The sequence below is a fragment of the Geotrypetes seraphini genome, chromosome 12 (assembly GCF_902459505.1).
Source record: "Geotrypetes seraphini chromosome 12, aGeoSer1.1, whole genome shotgun sequence".
In the NCBI taxonomy this organism is placed as follows: domain Eukaryota; kingdom Metazoa; phylum Chordata; class Amphibia; order Gymnophiona; family Dermophiidae; genus Geotrypetes; species Geotrypetes seraphini.
Window position 1 is genome coordinate 111530945 of NC_047095.1, and position 13148 is coordinate 111544092.

General features: G+C 41.9%; 1 protein-coding gene across 1 annotated transcript in view; it reads right to left on the bottom strand.

Annotated features, from left to right (window-relative positions):
- The window catches only part of CCDC105 (coiled-coil domain containing 105), a 44515-nt gene that overhangs the window by 13742 nt on the left and 17625 nt on the right, over positions 1-13148 (bottom strand). Inside the window, exons 4-5 of the mRNA XM_033915284.1 lie at positions 10522-10690; positions 1056-1222 (exon numbers count right to left, since the gene is read on the bottom strand). Coding sequence (XP_033771175.1) covers positions 1056-1222; positions 10522-10690 — 336 coding nt within the window. The remainder of the gene's footprint in view (positions 1-1055; positions 1223-10521; positions 10691-13148) is intronic.

The window sequence follows — 13148 nt, forward strand, 5'->3', positions numbered from 1 at the left end:
GTATACTTATTAAGTATGATATGCTTTTTCAATATTATAGTACAGTATTATATAATAATATGTTGTATTTACAATGATCTATGAAGGATTATCAAGTGTGCACTCAATGAAATTGTATAAATTTATGTGATACACTTATTATATGAAAAATGAATAAAAAACTAAAACAGAACATTTTACATCAACTTCATTCAGGACACAACTATGTTGTAAATTTTGTAAGAATCAGTTGAGAGTTCTGTGGAAGATACGACAAAAAAAACATTTTAGTGTGGGTTTGTATTTTTTTTAATTCACAGTGTATAGTGAGTGAATTAGGATGAGGTGTGTGGAGACTGGAATTATGCTCTTTGCGTTTTGCTGTTTGATTTTGGGAGTGTTGAAGAGGGAACAGTAGAACTAGGGCAGACCTGCCCAAGTTCAGTCCTTAAAGACTTCAGGCAGACCAGCCAGTCGATATTCAGCCAGCGGAGGACAGGGGGGGGAGGGGTTTCATCTGCCACTGGCACTAAAACCAGAAATTCAATGCCAGGCCCTTTACAGGCTTTGTCATTGAATATCTATTCTTTAAAGCCGGCTAGTGCATAATTGGATAAGTTAATATTCAGACTTAACCAACCATGTGTTAGTGCATAAAGATAGGACAGCTATTTATGTGATTCTCTGCCCCCGGAATGCCCCTGACATAGCTGGCTTTAAGTTCATCACTAACCAATCATTTGCAGCAAGGATGATCGGTTTAAGTGGCACAGAAAATGAACAGATAGCTGTGACCAAGCAAGCTAATTGTTCACTTTGAATATTAGCCAGCAGGTTTTCAGGATATTCCTAATAAATATGCATGAAAGTAATCTACATAGAGTGGGTGTAGTGGGCATGCAAATCTCTCATATGCATATTTATTAGGGATATTCTGAAAACCTGGCCAGTTTGCAGCCCTCAAGCACAAGTCTGAACTAGGGGTGTGGAGTGGTGTGATGTGTGATGTGTGTGTGTGGAGAGGTGTGGTGTGTGTGTGTGTGATTGGAAGAGAAGGCTGGGATTAGGCACTTTACCTTGAGAGATAATGTTTCCAATGTTTTTTGTTTCATGCTGTCATTGACAGATTTGTTTAGTGCTTCCTGTAGAGCTACTGCTTCTTTTATGTGATCTCTGATAATCTTGCGCAGATCCTGGGAACGGAAGCATGTTGGTACGACTATGCCAATGGCCTCCTTACATTCTGGGTTATAAGAAAAGAATGTGAGTCATAGAAAGGAGTCCTCGTCACCCATTGTTGGGACATGCCAGGGTTGATATTCAAAATCACTTATGTATTTGCTGGTGACACTGACCAAGTAAGTGTTTTAAAATAAATTACTGGGGCTGAATATATGATTTTAGGGACAACATTTGGGGTGTTTTGAGAGTCCCATCATTTAGATGTCTAATGAGCCACACAAATAGCAAGTACATCTTGAAACATTTAATTTGGATTAACACATTATGGGGATAATTCTATAAGTGATGCCTAGTTTTAAGCATGAGTCTTCCATGTTTCACCTTTATTTAATATACCACAAACAACAAAATTAACGACATCGTTTACAATAAAGTATCAAAGTAAAAATAATTTTAGGAGAAAGATGGCAAAAACCAAATGGGAACTCTAGATTTCAATGGAAGATTAGGTTCTTACCTCAATAATCTTTCTAAGCCAAAGAATTCTGTACTGAAGCCATTGTCCTCTAGTCGTGAACTTTGCAGAAGGGTGTCATTCAAATCTTTCAGCTCCTCCCCTTCACCAGTAGAGAATAGTACAAAGCAATCGAACTCCACTGAAACAGAAGAAAAGAAGAGGGGCGCGGGGTCTTCCCCGGAGACAACATCCATTTCTGTTCTGCTCTGTAGCACATGAAAGAACAATATTCAACAGGAAGTCACAACTTAGGAGTATCCATGAACCAACTTGCTGTGTGCAACTAGCACTATCGCAGAGAGAGTAATTGGAGGTACCTAATGTTGGAAGAAGAAATTGCCATGCAAATCCATCTAGCAATCAAAGCTCTAGAAGCTGGCTTGCCTAGTCTTGACTGACTGGTCAGCACAAAAGGATGGCCAGATAAATGTAAATCTTGGTCCTTTCCAGGTAGCAAAGTAAAACTATTCGCACCTCCAGCTTCTGCAGAATCCTGTCCTGTGTAGCCGATGCCATAAGGAGAAAAGCAGGCAAACAAATCTCTTGGTTGATGTGAAAAGCTGAGACCACCTTCCGAAGAAAGGAAGGTACCATCCACAGTGAAACACCAGAGGAAAGGCTCTCTGCAGGAGAGAACCTGGAATTCAGAGATTTGCCTTGCAGACTGTGGCCACCAGAAATACTGTCTTGACTGAAAGGTCCAGAAGAGATGTGTCTTGCAAAAGTCCTTCAAAATGATATTAAGATTCCAAGACAGGAAAGGCTGGCACAACAGAGAATGCAATCTAAGCGCCCCTTCAAGAACCAAGCAACATCTGCATGAGACGCCAGTGACCACATACCACCTTAAGCCTGACAGCACCACTGTTATTGCCTAAGGAAGGATGGTATATCAATATATTAAATAAAATTAAATGATAAACCCCCTGAACTTTGAGGGATGCTACTTCTAGACTTTATTAGCCTGGCTCACAGAAGTGCCAGGATTACAGGAATTGGTGCCTCGCAAGGCTCTACCTGTTCCTTGGCGCACCATAACTGGAAAGTCTTCCAGGTCTTAGCGTAAGCTACAAACAGTGGAGGCTTCTTTGCTTTAAGTATAGTCACAATGACTACCTCCAAGTAACCCTTACGTGTTAGGGCCATGTGCTCAAGAGCTATGTCATAAGACCGAAGCGCTCTGGATTCTCCATGGGGACTGAGTTTGACTGAGCAGCTCTGGATGAAGTAGCAGCTCTGGATGAAGTACACCTGCCTCTTTGTAGGCGCACTATAACCACATACCAAGGCTGATGAGGCCAAACTGGAGCCACCAATATTACCAGAACCAGGTGGCTCGTGATTCTGCGATGATCCAGCCTACCATGGCCCAAAGTGGAAACATGTAGAGGAGATGCTCTGTGGGCTAGGACCGAACCAGAGCATCCAGCCCTTGTTTCAGGTTGTCGAATGTAGAAGCGAGTCACCTTCACCTTCATGGCTGAGGCCATGAGCTCCATCTCTGGTATTCCCTAGCACTGCACAATGAGGATGAAGGCTCTTTTGGACAGGGACCACTCCTCTGGATCCAGAGTTTGATGGCTGAGAAAGTTGGCCTGGATGTTCTTTATTCCTTCCATGTGGGTCATGGAGAGCTCCAATAGTCAGTTTCTACCCATCTGAACAACACCTGGGCCTCCAGGCGCAATGTGGCACTTCTCGTGCCACTCTGACTGTTCACATAAGCTACCAAGGTGGTATTATCAGAGAATAGTCTGACTGCCTTTTCTATAGAAGTTTCCAATGATTTCAACACAAGACAAATGGCTGTCATTTCCAGATTTATGGACCACTTGCTCTCCGATGACATCCACTGGCCCTGGAGTAGGCGACCACAGCAACAGACATCCCTCCCCCAGCTGTTCAGGCTGGCATTGGTTATGAGCATTACCCATGATTTGGAGAGGCAAGCCCTTTGATAAGGAGTTTCCCTGGAGACACCAACATAAACTGTTCCTTGCCTCACGTGACCAGGGAAGCTGCATCTTAATAGAATGCCGTTGTGGGGATCATTTATAGAGGAGGAAATCCTGAAGTGGATGCATATGCGCTCTCACCCAGGGGACGACCTCCCAGGAGGCCACCATCTAGCCCAGTATCTGAAGGTAGAACAGGCCGTGGACTTCAGCATCATCAAGATCTCTGTAATGTGCTTCCTGAGCTTCTGTTTGTGTAGCTCGGGAAATAGGACACGGCCTCTCACCATGTTGAAATGGATTCCCAGATACAGGATATGCCAAGCACTGAGTTGGATTTAGCTGACTTTTCCTGAAGTTGACTATCCAACCAAGACCCTGGAGCAGATCCACTACCTGCGTCACTGTGTGCTCGCCTTCCTGTCTTGAAGGGGCTCTGATTAGTCAATTGACCAGGTATGGGTGAACCTGTAAGCTCATCCTGTGAAGGTGAGCTGCTAACAGCACCATCACCTTGGTGAAGGTGCACAGGGTTATAGCCAATCCAAAAGGTAGCACCACAAACTGGAAGTGTCTCTGGAAAACATAGAATCCCAGATACTTTTGTGGTCTGGAAAAATGGGAATAAGACATGCCTCTGTTAAATCAGTGAGGCTAGGAATACTCCCAAAGCCACTGCCACAATGACTGACTAGACCATTTCCATGCGGAAGCATGGAACTCTCAGTGCCATATTTATGGACTTCAGAGCCAGAATAGGTCTGTGCCTTCCTTGGACCTTATGAAGTATAAGGAGTAGCAGCCATAGCATGACTTTTCTTCAGAAAGTGGTTCTATGGCACGAATGTCCAAGAGACATTGTACCATTGCTCAGACCCTAGCCTCCTTTTCTGGCTGTTCGGCAGGGGAGTCAAGTAACAGAGCTGGAGGAGAGCAAGAAAACTCACTCCTGTGATCATCTCAAATAATGTTCAGGACCCAGCGGTCTGAGGAGATCTGTTCCAATTCCCTCCAGAAAGCTGACCATGTCCTGCAAAAGTGAGGAGGTGTAGCAGTTGACCTGGTATCATTGTGGCTTTTTGTTGTCAAAAAAACTCTGTCTGACCCTTGCAAAGGTCTCTGGGAAGAGGAACCGGAGGAAAACTGGTGATATCTCCAAGAGGAATGAAAAGTGCTTTGCCTCACCCAGTGAAACATCAAGTTCTGCTATCTGGGAGATATATAGGTCAGCGATATGCCACACTGGCCATTAACCAGAGCATCCAGTAGGCAGAAACGGCATACGCTGATGCCTTGCTCGCGACTCTGATATCATAAGGAGTATCTGCCACATAGTCTACTCCTTCCATAATCAAGTGGAGACAGATGTCTTTCTGCTCCGTAGGACTGTGCCTCAACCTGGTGTGACAAGCATGTGCCACAAAGGAGACAGCCGTTGCCATTTTGATTCCCAAAGTTAGCTTCCTTCAGCATCACCACCTCCCTCACTTGGAGGAGAGGTACACTTGGTTACCTGAACTATCACAAAATACACCTTTGACTGAGAAAACATCCATTGGAATACTGGAGCCATAGGGTAAAGCCTGGACATAGCTTTGCTACCTTTAGGGAGCCTTCTATGTTTCTATGCTAAAATTTAATGCTAAAAAATGCAAGGTCATGTATTTGAGCTGCAAAACCCAGAGGGAACGGTATAGTTTTGGGGGTGAAGAACCTATGTGCACGACGGAAGAGCTGGACTTGGGTGTGATTGTATGTGATGATCTTAAGGTGGCCAAACAGGTTGAAAAGGTGATGGCGATAGCTAGAAGGATGCTAGGTTGCATAGGGAGAGGTATGGACAGTAGGAAAAAGGAGGTATTGATGCCTCTGTATAAGACTTTAGTGAGACCTCATTTAGAATATTGTTTACAATTCTGGAGGCCGCACCTTCAAAAAAATATAAAAAGGAGGGAGTCGGTTCAGAGGAAGGCTACTAAAGTGGTGTGTGGTCTTCGTGATAAGGCGTATGGGGACAGACTTAAAGATCTCAATCTGTATACTTTAGAGGAAAGACGGGAGAGGGGAGATATGATAGTCATTTAAATACCTAAATAATAGAAATGTGCATAAATCAAGTCTTTTTCATTTGAAAGAAAACTCTGCAATGAGAGGACATAGGATGAAGTTAAGAGGTGATAGGCTCTGGAGTAATCTGAAGAAATAATTTTTTACGGAAAGGTGGTAGATGCGTGGAATAGTCTCCCGGAAGAGGTGGTGGAAACAGAGACTGTGTCTGAATTCAAGAGGGCCTGGGATGGGCATGTAGGATCTCTCAGAGAGAGAAAGAGATAATGGTTACTGTGGATGGGCAGACTAGATGGGCCATTTAGCCTTTATCTGCCATCAAAAATACCAAATACCCAATACAACCCGAACTAAAACTCCTAGGAGTTACGATAGACAGATGTTGCACAATGCAGCCCCAGATCAACAAAACAACCCAGAAAGCTTTTCTAACCATGAGAAATCTCCGTAAAATCAGAAAATTCTTTGACCAAGCACAATTTAGACTAATCGTCCAATCCCTAGTCTTAGGTCTGCTGGATTATTGCAACTCCCTATATCTTCCTTGTCCAGCCACTATGATAAAACAACTCCAGACCATACAAATCACCGCCCTCAGATTGATCTACTCACTCAAAAAATATGATCACATAACAACTGCCTTCTTAGACTCTCACTGGCTACCCATACAAGCACGAATCCAATTCAAATTCTACTGCCTGATATTCAAAGCATTACACGGCTCTTCCCCCTCCTATCTAAATAACCGCTTAAACCAAATCTCCACCTCAAGACACAGAAGAACCTCGAACCCTTTCGCCTTCCCCCCACTCAAAGGCACACAACGCAAGAAAATGTTTGACAACCTTCTAGCAACACAAGCAGCAAAAATCAACCATTCCATCGCCAATCTTATGACAATATCAGACAACTTCAAAACATTCAGAAAAGAAATCAAAACCCTGCTTTTCAAAAAATTCATCCAAATATCTTAACCCCTCCTCTTTTACCTCCAGAAGATTCACCTACCTTCAGATAACCTTCCCCCAAATTATCCACCTTAACACCTTCCAATTAAACAAATACCATAGATTGTAACCTACCCTCTCTAACTGAATTCCATATGTATTTTTCATACAGTTCTTCACTGTCAGTTTAATTTCCATCCTATAAATTCACATAGAATTTTTCTTTTTTCAACCATCTTTATTTTCTCTTCTTTATTAATTTCCAGGTACTTTAGTTAGATTGTGAGCCTTCGGGACAGTAAGGGAATTTTTTAAGTACCTTCTTACTTCTCATTTATAATCTTAATGTATATTTTCTTTAAACCGCTTAGAACCTAACGGATGTAGCGGTATATAAGAAATAAATTACATTACATAAATAAATTACATTACATCATGTTTCTATGTTTCAGGGATTCTCATCGATCAGTGACTGAAGTAATGTTCAGATGTGCCAGAAAAAAAGGCAGTCTGTGTGTTTGTGCTACCCATGACAGAACATGGGGAGGTGGAGGGCTGCTAAAGGTCCAACTTCAACTCACAAAGTGTGTCTGAAATAACAAGTGAAACAGTTGCGGACTTGGAAATATGGCACACTGAGGGATTGTCACCCTGATCGAGAGCAGCCACAGCCTTTTTAACCTCTGGCATGGACAGAGACCTTAAATCATTCAAGGATGCAGCTGAGCCTTGAGATAATAAAAGCATAGAAAGGGACTTCTCCAATTAGTCCTTGACACTTGGTGCTGGCTTGCTCAGAGACAGGGAAGCCTTCTTAAGGAGGAATTCTCCCTGTTCCATTGCTGGCGTGCTTACAGGTAGTGCAGCACTCCCCAGACCCATCAAATGGGCTCTCCACAAGAGACTGACAAAGTCTGAAAAACCCTGAACAAGTGGTCCCAAGGACCCATGCAAGACCTCAGACTAGGGTTTCTTGGACTCCTCTGCCTCCATGCGCTTACGTTTCACCTCTTGTGACTTCTGAAAGGGATCTCATTCCTGTTGGCCAGAATTTGGGGGGGGGGGGTTCGCCCACCCTGGAGGACTCTAAAGAGGCTGAACCCAAAGCTACTACCCCTTCATCCCATGCCCTGCAGCATGTGAAACACATCTGCTCTTCTGCCGACAAAACTATACAAACATAACATGAAACAGAAGCAGATTGTCCTGAGGAATCCAAAACAGGTGATACCTGGTCAAAATTAGGGTTTTTGAAAAAAAGATTGTTAAAATTCTAAGATGGTCACCACCAGAAAAATCACAGCAAAAACGTTTCTTGGGAGCTTCCCTGAAACTAAAAAAAAACCCCTCGGTTAAAGGGGTTTTAGTGGGAGAAGCTAACTCTATCCCCAGAAACCCTCAGATCTACCTTTTGAGAGGAAGTGAGAAAATGCGGTGAGCTCTGGTATGAAGGAAAATACACTCATTAAGTCATGGTATGATACAGGTGAAGCACAGTAAGTCCTTTGGAGAACATTAAAGGTGAAGAAACCAGACCTCAAATGAGAAAAATCCCCTTTTCTCCCCTCCTGCTCTAGCAACTCAATATATTAATAATCTAAAAAGACATTTTCTGACTACATTTTCCAGCTGTCACATACTGGTTGGGAAATAACCTGCTGGGCTAAGCGAAACTTATGAAGAGGAACAAACAAGCAATACTTAACTCTTTTGCATGGCAACAGGGCCTCACACCTGTTATGATGAACACATCTCATGGTCAAGAATAGAATTCTCGAGAATTGCATTTAGTAAGACGTGTCTTGTGATAAAAGGGCGGAAGGATGAGGCTCAGAAGTTGCTGATATGGTAGATTAAAGGACATATGCGGGAAAAGGATAGGCTTTCTGGTAAACTAGACATACGTATAGCATGACACAAATGTATAAACCAATAAATGAATTTACAGATGTAATGGCGTGTAAGGAAAGAATCAATAAAGATGTATCATGCGATTTAGACCAACGTGGTGCTAACCACCAAGAAAATGTATAAAAACAGGCCTTTAAGAGGAAGTAAGCAGAACAGACATCAGAGGATCCTCAGGCCTGAAGATCACATTCTGTTACTCTATATGCTAAATGCTTTATTCTTGTAAGCTGTTGCTGATTTGTTAATAAATATCCTTATTGATTGATACAAGTATATAGAGTGTGAGGTCTCTATCTCGGTGTAGGCTCCGACAGCGGCCTACTTCACTTTTCTGACTCTTCCCCTAGTTTTTCCTATAGGGAATAATGGGAGTACTCACTGTGGCTTCACTGGTGCTCATCTGTCAGCTTGGAGCAGGGAAAAGATTTCTGCCTCAGAATACTGGAAAGACAAATCTATCAGTGGAAATTTTCTGACTGCTGGTCAAAGGGACTCTGATCAAAGACTCTAACCCCCATAAATCCACAAATCATGGCTCCTTGATACCCAAAGGGTTGTTACACAGGAGCCCCATAGCCTGTGCTCAAGCATCTGATAAATTAGCAGATGAGCAAGCTCCCGGGGGAACAGACCCCGAACTCTCGATGGATCACAAGCAGGCTGGCTCCACGGGTACTCTAAGAGATTGGCCTGCAAGCAGGAGCCTGCCCTTGTGGACGTATCCTTTCTCCAGCGGAATAGCCCCAAGAAGATGACGTCTGGGTAACAAAGCCACACAGAAAACAGCGGACAAGAATACCCGAAAATAATAAAAAATGAAGCAGAGCAGATCAATGACTGAATGGTGTTCAATCTCATTTATTGAATAGAAAGACTCTGAGTCTTTCTATTCAATAAACGAGATTAAACACCATTTAGTCACCTTCATTGTTTTCCTTCTGCTTTCACGTCCTGTGAAGGTAGCATCTCCTGTGTTTTCTGCAGAGCAGATCAGAACACACCCTCTCAGTTCGCTAGCAGAAGGAAAAACTGAAGAGGGAGCTATTTATTTATTTATTCAATTTTCTATACCATTCTCTCAGAGGAGCTCAGAACGATTTACATGGATTTAATCAGGTATTCAAGCATTTTCGCTATCTCAGCGGGCTCATAATCTGTCTAATATACCTGGGGCAATGGGGGGGGGACCATGTGACCTGCCCGTTTATGGTGAAATATGTGAAGTTTCCAAACCCCACTCTAATCTCATTGTACCTATATATAGGTGATACCTGCAGGCATAAGTGTGGTGTACAGTTGGTCCAGTAGATTTTGGGTGGGTTTTGGAGAGCTCACCATATAATATAAGGGGATTGTAGTGAGAAGTATACCTGGGAATTTTTATATGAAGTTCACTGCAGTGCCTCCTAGGGTTCCCCACTGCTCTGCTGGGATGTCTGTGTGGCCATTCTACTAAAATGTTGATTTCTCCTACATCCTAATGGCTTGTTTTGTACGATTTTCTTTTGGATGTTTTTTTTTTTTAATGATTCATAAAAGATCACTGCACTGAGGACCAACACATCTGAGAAATGGCCATTTTCAAAACAAAAAGATGGATGTCTTCCTGTCATGGTCATGCTCGCTATTAGATTTTTGTATATGTCCCACAAAAACTCTAAACTCAGATTTAGACATCATATCAAAAATGCCCCTGCACGTATTGTTGGAACAGTTTCACAGAAGGAATAATTTATAAATCAGATATTTCCAAAACCACAGTTTCCTATCAAAAGAAATCATAATGTTTTTTTTCAGTAAAACTTCATTACCAAATATTTGCAATAATCTTCCTTTAAGATTTGGCATCCTGAAACTTTCAGCATAAACATTCTATTTCATCGTTAGACTGGGCCCTCTTTTTTTTTTTTTTTTTTTTTTTTGCTGTAGGCAAACAATATTATTAGAAAATAGGGTCCTTTACCTGTATTGAAGGGTGAAAAAGGATCCACTTTTTGAGGTTCAGGACTTTTCTGCCTATTACGTTTATCAAAATCTCGAAGGACCTCAGTCCAAGAATGATTAATGAGATCCAACACCCGATTCCTCTCCTGAGCACAATCTCTTAATTGCTGACGAACTAACCCCAGGGCCTGTAATAGAGGAACATAGTTGAGTAGTAGCAATGATCCTACTCACTCATGTGCAGTCACTAGGCAATAATACTGTCACATGCAACTGATGCTGTTATTCTTAACATTTAGCCACTCATAGAAACAGAGAAACATGATGAGTCTGCCCATCCGCAGTAACCATTATCTCTTTCTCTCTCTGAGAGATCCCACTTGCCTATCCCACGCCTTCTTGAATTCAGACACAGTCTCTGTCTCCACCACATCTTCCAGGAGACTGTTCCACGCATCTACCACCCTTTCTGTAAAAAGGTATTTCTTTTGATTACTCCAGAGCCTAACACCTCTTAACTTCATCCTATGTCCTCTCATTCCAGAGCTTCCTTTCAATTGAAAGAGACTCGACTCATGAGCATTTATGCTACGTAGGTAAACATCTCTATCATATCTCCCCCTCTCCCGCCTTTCCTATACATATTGAGATCTTTATGTCTGTCTCAATACACCTTATGATGAAGACCATGCACCATTTTAGTAGCCTTCCTCTGGATGGACTCCATCCTTTTTATATCTTTTTGAAAGTGCAGTCTCCAGAACTGTGCACAATATTCTAAATGAGGTCTCACCAAAGTCTTATACAGGGGCATCCGTACCTCCTTTTTTCTACTGGCCATACCTTTTCCTATGCACCTTAGCATCCTTCTAGCTTTCACCATCACCTTTTCAACCTGTTTGGCCACCGTAGGATCATCACAAGCAATCACACCCAAGTCCAGTTCTTCCGTCGTGCATATAAGTTCTTCACCCCATAAACTGTACCGTTCCTTTGGGTTTTTGCATCCCAAATGCATGGCCTTGCATTTCTTAGCATTAAATTTTAGCTGTCAAATTTCAGACTATTCTTCAAGGTTTGCTAGGTCTTTCTTCATGTCATTCACACCATCCTGCAGGTCTACTCTATTGCAGATTTGGTATCATCCACAAAGAGGCAAATATTACTTGACAACCCTTCAGCAATAATCACTTATAAAAATGTTAAAAATAACAGAACTTTGGAGGCACACCACTGGTAACATCCTTTCCTCAGAGCATTCTCCATTGATCACTACCCTCTGTTAACTTGCACTTAACCCGTTCCTGACCCAGCCTGTCACTTTGGGCCCTATCCCAAGAGCACTCAGTTTATTTATTAGTTTCAAGTTTATTCTGACTTGATGTACTGCTTTTACATACCAAAGCAGTTTACATTTTTACAATACTAAAAATTAATTAAAAACCTGGGGAATAGACACTGTCAAAGGCTATGCTAAAATCTAAATACACCACATCTAGTGCACTCCCTCTATCCAATTCTCTGATAACTCAGTCAAAGAAATTGATCAAATTTGTCTGACAAGACCTACCTCTAACGAATCCATGTTGCCTCTGGCTCTGTAATCCATCGGATTCCAGAAATTTCACCATTCTCTGTTTTAAAAGCATTTCCATTAATTTGCTTACCACAGATGTCAGACTTCCTGGCCTGCAATTCCCTACTTCTTCCTTACTTCCACTTTTGTGGAGAAGGACCACATCTGCCCTTCTCCAGTCCTCTGGTACCACTTCCAACTCTAGAGAAGCATTGAAAAGGTCAGTCAGCGGAACCACCAGAACTTCCCTAAGTTCCTTCAGCAACTTAGATGTACACCATCTGGCCCCATTGCTTTGTCTACCTTTAATTTAACTAGCTCCTCATGAACACAACCCTCTGAAAATCAATTGGAGTCTACTACTCCACCATCCCTATTTGCATTTGCCTTCTACAGTCCCGCTCCCGGATCTCCAACCATGAACATAGAACAGAAATATTTGTTAAGCAATTCAGCCTTTACTTTATCAGCTTCTACATATTCCTCCCCTTCACTTTTGAGTCTCACAATGCCACTTTTGTACTTCTTCCTATCACCGATATATCTAAAAAATGTTTTGTCTCCCCGTTATACCATTTCAGCTATTTTTTTCTTCCATTTGTATCTTTGCTTTCCTGACTTCTCGATCAGCCTCTCTTAACTTTTCCGGATATTTTTGCCTGTCTTCCTCTTTCAAAAACAAAAAAGGAGGAAACACAATTCCAAAAGGAAGCGTGAAAAACTTAATCCAAAACAATAAACAACATGCTTATATGAAACAATATAAGCTATTTTGAGTCTACTTATACTGTTTCATGTAATTGTGTTGTTTATTGTTTTGTCTTCCTCTTTCTGCAATCTTTTGTAGTTTATGAAAGCTAACCTCTTATTCCTTACTAGAGAACCAAAGTGGCATTCTTTTCCTCTTACTTTTACTTACTTGCCTCACAAAAAAGATTTGTCGCCATTACAATAAATCCTTTTAGTTCTGCCCACTGCATTTCTACTCCTTCCAAACATTCCCATCCAGACAACAATTCCTTGACGTAATTCCCATCTGAACAAAATTAGTGATTTTAAAGTCTAGAAAC